Raw genomic sequence first — 7710 nt, 5'->3', positions numbered from 1 at the left:
AACTCCTGGATTTTGTACATTTGCAAGCAATTAAGAGACCTGTTCTCTCCACAGAAGAGCTGATGTGATGTAGAGTATTATGGGGCAACAGAAGAGTGGATCAGGCTCTGTCATTTAAAAATACTGTATTTTATTTATATTTGTTTACTTAGGAAAACCTAAGGGTAAATGAGCCGAGACTGTCACCAGTGATAAACCCACACAAAGACTATGCGACATGAGATCTTCACAAACCATATGACACAAAAAACCCATGAAGAAGTGAGACACTGTTTGGGTGCTTTTATCTGGGCATCAGGAAAACACCTAAAGCAACAGCTTTCATAGAAATAGCTTTCTTCTTAGTGGAAGCAGGATGCAGCTAACATCCAGATTAGTAGCATTCCCTTGCCAAAGTATCACCCACGTAAGAAAGCCAGGATATTTATTGATTGTACCGACACATCACTGCTAGCAAACCTGCTATCACAACACTCTTTCAACCACATCTTTGATAACGCTATACAACCGATCTGCTTTCCAATACATCGTGGTAGCCGGCCTGAGGATATGCCCCGCCGCGTGCCCGGTTCCCTGTAAAGCAAGAGATCTGTGGGTTGCTCATCTGAGCCAACAGCATCGTGCCGATGGGGCTCAGCTAAACTCCATGGGAGCTATTTTGGTGGTCTCTCCAGTACTGCACAATACAAGAAGCGTGGCCTAAAGTAACATCCGCCTACAACACACTAGTAGATCATTTCAGATTCAGTACTATGTACAATTTACTCTTACTTAGTATACTAAGGAGCTGTGGTATTTCTTCCGAGACATGTTATTTGACTGAGGATTATTGAATCTTTCTGTCCACTGGGCTGCAGAGGGATGCTGCGCTCCGGCTATACCATCAGGTTAAGACACTTCAACAACCTGCCTCAGTTCTTCAAAGAGTGGCGTCAGCTCCTTCTCTAGACTGACAATCAGCCCTGGAAAGAGAGGAGAGACAGAACATCCCATCAAACAACATAACTGAGAAGCCTCTCTCCAAACCCCGCAGCCCCCTCCCCTCCCAAGTCATGGGCAGTGTTTTCCAAAACGCAAAACACTTCCCAGCTCACTCTCCCCGGGAACAGCGGGCAGCAGCCCGAAGGAGGGTGCCTGCAGCCCCGGCACCAACAGGGGCACAGCCGTGCAGCCCAGCTCTCCCCCCGCTGCTGCTTCCCACAGCCACCAAGGTACAAGCAGCTGCGCAAGAATGAAACCCCTTTTGCTCACGCTCATTAGCCAACGTCCCCATGAGCAAGGCCAGGTGCCTCGCTGAAGGATTCCCCCACCCTACAGGACTGAGAAGATGAAACCACATGTTACTGTGGAATGTAACTTGGAACTGATGGAAAGAAACCAAACAGCTGGTTTGTACAGTACAATCATTGCCCCTGCAGTGAACACCGATGCAACAAGGGTAAGGTTAATCACAGGAGAAATATGCTTCTAACAGAGTAACAATTTCAGCAAGTCACTGAAAACTTGTAAATTTTTACTCACACCTTTCCCGTCTCCCCTTCACAATACGCTGACAAACTCATGGCAGGAGCAAAGTTTATATACCTTGAAGTAAATTCTAGTAATTTCTTGTCAATTATTTAAAGACCTAGGCCTTAACATACTGCAGTATTTAAAATACATGTGAAGACATACCGGTATTGGCATTGCTGCTAGCAATGAAACTTACTACCAGAGGTAAGCGATTGAACTGCACCACCTGCAAGGAGAGAGAACAGAGTTCAGCCAGCAGCTAACACACGTTGGATGTCAGAGCTCTGCCACATACATTCTTTCAGAAACAAGCAGCCTCCTCAGTTTAAAGGACAAGCAGGAGCAAGAGCTACAGAGCTGTTTCATAAGATTCACAGTTAAAAACACCAACAGAAATTACACCACAGTACAGGAGCTGCACGTGGAATGCCTGGTATTTCCCTCCCTCTCGTGTTCTGCAGTGTTATCCACCAGAAATAGAACTCAGTTCAAACAGAGACCACACTCTCTGCAGGTAACAAGAGGGCAGGCAGGTTTATTGTTTTAAAATACTACTCCGTGTAGAGCAGTATCTCCCATTAATAGGGACTGGAACCTTGAGCATAACAATAAGCTAACAGCGTCAAGAGAATCAAAGCAAGGTACTCAGTGTATAAACTCACTCATTCGCCCATTTATTTTCCAAACAAATCCAGACACTGTAGGCTAAACAGCTGGGCAGTTTACTGCAGTCACAATAAAAAGCTCTCAAGGCCACTAGAACTTTAGAAGGAGCAGAAACGTAGTAGATGATGAATTTCAGGACACAAATAACCAGTTTGTAAAAAACGTGTGCAATATCTCAAAGCTTTCTTACCTCGAAGCCATACTGGCAGCAAGACTGGCTAAGTAGGCTGCGTGTGCTTATTTAACTTTAGGTGTAAACAAATCTTGTTTGTAAAAGAGAACATAAACCCTTCATAATGGACTCCGAAGGCTGTATAAGCAGCACCTACTGCAAATTCCCGTCAGAAAACTTGACCATTTTCAACCAGTAAATGTCAGTTTTCAGAAATATAAGAGCAGGTTAACAAATAGTGCAGAAGTTTAGCTTAGCCATTTAAGCATCATGAGAAAAAAAAACAAAAAACAAAACACAAACACAAATACTTCCACAGCAGCCAAGCAGGAATCCAGCAAAGCTTAAACAACCCTCTCTCCCTTCCTCAATGTAATGTAGGAACAGCTCAGGTCACTGAGAACAAACCATGCTGCAGTTACTCACCTGGTATGTATTGTAATAGCAGATGATGCTTTTGTTTTTGGAAAGTCCTAGTTTACTGCCCTGATCTGTGGCAAGGGCAAAGGTGGAGAGAAAGCCAGGTCGCAGTGCATGTTCTGGAGCATTATCATTGGCAACTGGAACAAAACAAGAAAATTCTTAGCTTTACATGGTATTTCTGACTGCATCACAAGTCCTTACCCAGCTTAGTGCTGTGCCAAAAGCAGATCTGCTGCTGGGGAACACGTAACACATCTCACATGCTTCTGCAACAAGTACAGGACGATCTTCGTGAGCAGTACATCATTAATAATTTGTACATGATCGCTGCTCGTTACACCAGCGTCCTCCCTGGCATACCTAAGAAACAGACTTTTCCTTTACAGCCCATGCTGATGTTGGTTTTTTGTGTGTCCCTCTCTGTTTGTGCCAATTCCAGCCTTTGATCTGATTACTGGCTCACAGTCGCTCAAATGAAAACAGGTGGAGATGTGCAAGTTCTGCCAGGTGTTTAAATACTTTGGGACACTAAAAATAAATAAATAATCTGCAGCACTTTAATCTTTGCATTCTTAAACTAGTGTACTTAAAACGTAAAAACATCTTAAACAAGGACTACAGAGATATGATAAAAACTACAGTGCCAAAAGGCAAACTAAATTAGGTAACGTGTGTAAAAGTTGGATGCAATTGCTTCTGAGCACGGACCAGCCAAGTCAACAAAATACTGATAAGCTCTCTGTCCTACTTTGCATCAGTCAGCCTACAAGTGACTTGAAGATACAAGGACCCTACAGTTCTCCAACACTGAGGAAACCTTCTGTGGCCTACGATTATTAAGGACACAAGCAAAAGGATAAATCTAAGAGATAATCAACTACTGAACTCGAAGTGAAAGTCTAATTTCATTCTTCGATTTTGGATATTCAGGTATTGGGCATAACCAGAGAAGATTCTACTGCCCTTTTCCACCCCCTGCTGTTCAATCAGGATTTCGGTTGCAGGGCACAGGGAGAAGCTGAAGTTACCTTTGATAACAGGCACACCATCTCTATCTGAGACTACAATAGCATGAAGACCTTCAACGCTGCAAAAAAATGAAGGAGACACACCACTTTAAAAACAGCATAGTTAGTAGCAAAGATCTTTTTTTCCTGAACAAGTGTGCAGGGAAGAGGAAAATATGGAAAGAACTGACACCTTCACTAATTTAATACCTCACGGAAAGGGGCTTGTTCTGTTTAGTACAGGCGGTCTCTTGGGGCGGTAAAAAGAGAAATACAAAATAAAACTACTGAAAACCGCAGGGAACTTTCAGCTTCAGAAAGAGGACTGGCTGACACTACTGATCAAGTTTCCGTAGTCAGGCAAGAGCCTCCGCATATTGTCCTCACTTAACGAGTGCCAGTTTCGCCACATTTGCGCATAACCTCAGCCTGTCTAACGATGCTGGCAACCGGCAATTACCAAAAAGGGAATTACCAAGGCTTAGGCGACCGAGTCACGAGGAATGCCTTTTACACCCATTACGACACGATGCGCGCACTTCCCTCCTTCTCGGGCGAGCGAAAACCTGACGCTGTCTTCATGTGGAGGAACTCTCACTTCAACAACCAAACCAGCCCCACCGAGACAGCCACCTCCCTCCGGGACACCGAAAGGGGCCGGCAGCGAACAACCCCCCCTCCCCGAGCGGCCGGGCAGGCTTCAGGGAACGGCCTTTGCCTCGACAGGGCCCTCACCGCCGCGCCCCCCGGTTACCTCGGCAGCTTCTTGTACAGGAACCTCTTCAGGTCCTGGGGGCAGAGAGGGGCGGCACGTTACTGATCCCCACAGCCACCGAGGGGGCTCCCCGCGCCCCGCTCCCCTCACAGGCCCCGCTGCAGCCCCGCAGGCCGCTCTGGGCCGGCTCTTCCTTCCATCACCCGGCCCCAGAGCTCGGTGTCGTCCCCCCTCCTCCCCGACCCGACCCTCCCCTCAGCCGCTCAACCGCCGCCCAACCGCCGCCAACGGCCGCTCAACCGCCGCCCAACTTACATCGGCCATGGCTGGGGCCCTGCCGCCGCCGCCTCCGCGGGCCTGCGAGACGAGAGGGCGCCCGGTCACGCTCAGGCCCGTCCGCCACCCCCCCGCCCCGCCGCCATGGTAGAGGCCGCCTCCACCCGCCCCGGGAAGGGGTCGAGACCATCGTGGGGCGGGGGGGGTGTGGGTGTGGGTTGGCGCTGCCCGCCCCACCCTACCTGCGCTGCCCTCGGCGTCCACCCGCACGGCTTCGCCGCCGCTTCCCGTTTAAGCCTCTGTCACATGATGGCGCTCCGCCCTCCCGGACCTGGAAGCACTTCCTTGTCGCCACCGGGTTAGTCCCGACGGTTCGTCTCCGGTCCCCGTCCCCCCGCACGCCGCCGGGGTCAGGCCGAGCCGGCGGACGCCGGCTCGGCCTGACCCCGGCGGCGTGCGGGGGGACGGGGACCGGGTGGTCCTAGTTTTCCTCCTCCAGCGAGATCCCTATAAAATTCTCCTAAATACTCGCTCTGAAGGTTGTTCAAAGCCCCATCCAGCCTGGCCTTGAACACTTCCAGGGATGGGGCATCCACAACTTCCCTGGGCGACCTGTGCCAGCGCCTCACCACCCTCCCAGTGAAGAATTTCTTCCTGATATCTAAATCTCCCCTCTTTCAGTTTAAAGCCGTTACCCCTCGTCCTATCAGTACATGTCCTTGATAAAAAAATCCCATCTTTCCTGTAGGCCCCCTTCGGATACTGGAAGGCCACAATAGTGTCTCCCCGGAGCCTTCTCTTCTCCAGGCTCAACAACCCCAACTCTCTCAGCCTGTCCTCATATTAATTCCTTGTGTGCGTCGCTTTTGCTTTACTTATTAAACCGTCTTTATCTCAACCCACGAGTTTTCTCACTTTTACCCTTCCGATTCTCTCCCCCATCCCAACAGGAATTTTGTCTCCAGTTCCAATGACAGCCTTTCTATACACAGAGCAAACTAGTACTGATGGGAAAAGTATATTCACCGTGAAGGATAGCATCGTAAATAAACACTGTATTTTAAGATTATTTCTAAAATTCCATAGAAAGCTGACACCCAGACCTCGTTCGTGCCAGACTGAGAAGTCTCACAACTATCCTGAAGTATGGGGAGGAGGGTTTATAATGGAAATTTCTTTCCTATATTTATTACATTTGTACTGTTTGCTCCCCAAAGTATCTCGATAATATGCCAAATACGGCACAAAATTTTTCATTTGTTACACGGTACCTTTTTCTCCAGGCTCTACCCGGTGGTTTCCAAAGGGGCAGGGGGAAAGCAGCACACAGAGATCAGCGGCGCTTGCATGGCTCGAGTGAACCCTTAGCAGATGGCAGGTACAGCACCGGGGCTTCTGACTGACAGTCGCCCTGAATCGTTCTGACCAAGTAAAACTGACTGCACTTGATCAACCAGATTGAGACAACTGGGAAGCTAGTACTTTTTAAAGTTACAGCTTCAGCAATTTGTGTATTAGCCAATTTTTTTTTAAAAAAACAAAACAAAACAAAACACAAAATGCTTGCTTTTACTATCACATTTTCATTCTGCTGTCTTTGACAGATCTACAGGAAGAAAGAATAACAACTGTTTAAGGGATGCATGAAATTTATGGAACTAACCACCTCAAAAAAATCCACTCCGCATTCTTGTGCTCTCATTTTAATCCTTTTACAGCACTCGTTACAAAATTATACTAAAAATGTATGTAATCTCTGCTGCCTATTTAAATGCATCTGTTACGTTTTAGTGACTATAATCTTCTACACCTTTTCTTGGAAACTTGTGGGGAAAAAAAGAGAGACCATTTAAAAAAAAGTCGCAAATTCAAGTTTAATCTTGTTTTAGCTAAACAGTTAGAGAACTTGTAGGGAAACGTTCATCAGATGTGAACACTGAACTCACTGGTAACTCAGGATGCTCCGTAAATAGAACACATACTGATGCTGTATTTCAGCAGATGCAAATCATCTCCCTTTTTCATTACGCTATGTCAAAGCGTCACACCAAGATTTTTCACTTTTTGCAGGACTGTTCTGCTCGCTCTTTTAAAGGAGAAATTAAGAACCCATGGTTGTGCTATCTTCGGTTATGACCTGTATTTAATTTAGAATTAAATAAAAAGAGTAAGAAGCTAATTTTAGGTAGGCAGAAAAGTTGAGGGATTTTTAGTCAGGCTGTTCAAAACCAGTTTTGTTTTTCCCTTTTGTTTCCGATACCTTATTTTAATGAGAGCTTCACCTTCTGAGGAAAGGTCATCTGAAAAGATTGAAGTACGTCACACTCTTCAATTAACATCTTCCTCCTAAGAAGATTTGTTCTGAACTTTCCAGCAGATTATCTTCCTTGATTTTGTTGAAGGAATGTAATTTCTGAAGAAAAAACCTTCAGACTTGAGGAAAAAGGAACAAGCATGAGGAGAGAAACACCCACTTGGAATATTAAAAGAATGTTTGCAGGCCATATTTAGAGCAGGTTCATGTTTATGCTACAGGAAATAGCATCATCCTTCTGCATACTACTGCATATTTTGAAGTGTGCATCTATTTAATCCGTTAAAGGCTAAGTAGCATTTTTCCACCAGTATAAACATATTATTTGTTTCCTTCTTCGAAAATGGCAATTGCAAAAGATAATCCAATGAAACGCAGCAGCCTAGGTCTCATTTTTAAGCTGCTGGGACGTCTGCGTTGCCACAGGACACAGCCACTGCATTATTCCAGTTCGCTGAGATACTGCTAGCAATCTAACCAGCCCGAGACAGCACCGCATCCCTCCACTCACCTGCTTCTGGGCTGCAGCAGAAGTAACTGCAGGGCAGACGTAACCCACCCGATTACTGTAAGCAGCTTTGCTAATGCCATCTCTTCACTCCGACTTCACTGCTCTGGTATTTGA

At 46.4% G+C, this 7710-nt stretch overlaps 1 protein-coding gene across 1 annotated transcript; it reads right to left on the bottom strand.

Annotated features, from left to right (window-relative positions):
• Positions 1-110: 110 nt before the first annotated feature.
• Positions 111-5102, bottom strand: LAMTOR3 (late endosomal/lysosomal adaptor, MAPK and MTOR activator 3). The gene is made up of 7 exons (XM_063336174.1): positions 5014-5102; positions 4811-4852; positions 4535-4569; positions 3802-3860; positions 2777-2910; positions 1675-1738; positions 111-962 (listed from the first exon to the last, which is right to left on the bottom strand). Exons 2-7 carry the CDS (start codon positions 4817-4819, stop codon positions 889-891), a joined length of 375 nt encoding a protein of 124 aa, XP_063192244.1. The 5' UTR covers positions 4820-4852; positions 5014-5102; the 3' UTR covers positions 111-888.
• Between the last annotated feature and the right edge of the window lie 2608 nt (positions 5103-7710).

This window comes from Chroicocephalus ridibundus, chromosome 5 (genome assembly GCF_963924245.1).
Source record: "Chroicocephalus ridibundus chromosome 5, bChrRid1.1, whole genome shotgun sequence".
Classification (NCBI taxonomy): Eukaryota; Metazoa; Chordata; class Aves; order Charadriiformes; family Laridae; genus Chroicocephalus; species Chroicocephalus ridibundus.
Note: the sequence above shows the minus strand (reverse complement) of the source record. Positions and strands in the feature narration are given on the sequence as shown.

Bases quoted from the DNA above. Each gene is read 5' to 3' on its own strand.
- LAMTOR3 (XM_063336174.1), bottom strand. The intron at 2,911-3,801 runs GTAACTTCAGCT...GTTTTGTTCCAG, and splicing joins TGGTGTGCCTGTTATCAAAG to TTGCCAATGATAATGCTCCA. The intron at 963-1,674 runs GTATGTCTTCAC...CTCTCTTTCCAG, and splicing joins TAGCAGCAATGCCAATACCG to GGCTGATTGTCAGTCTAGAG.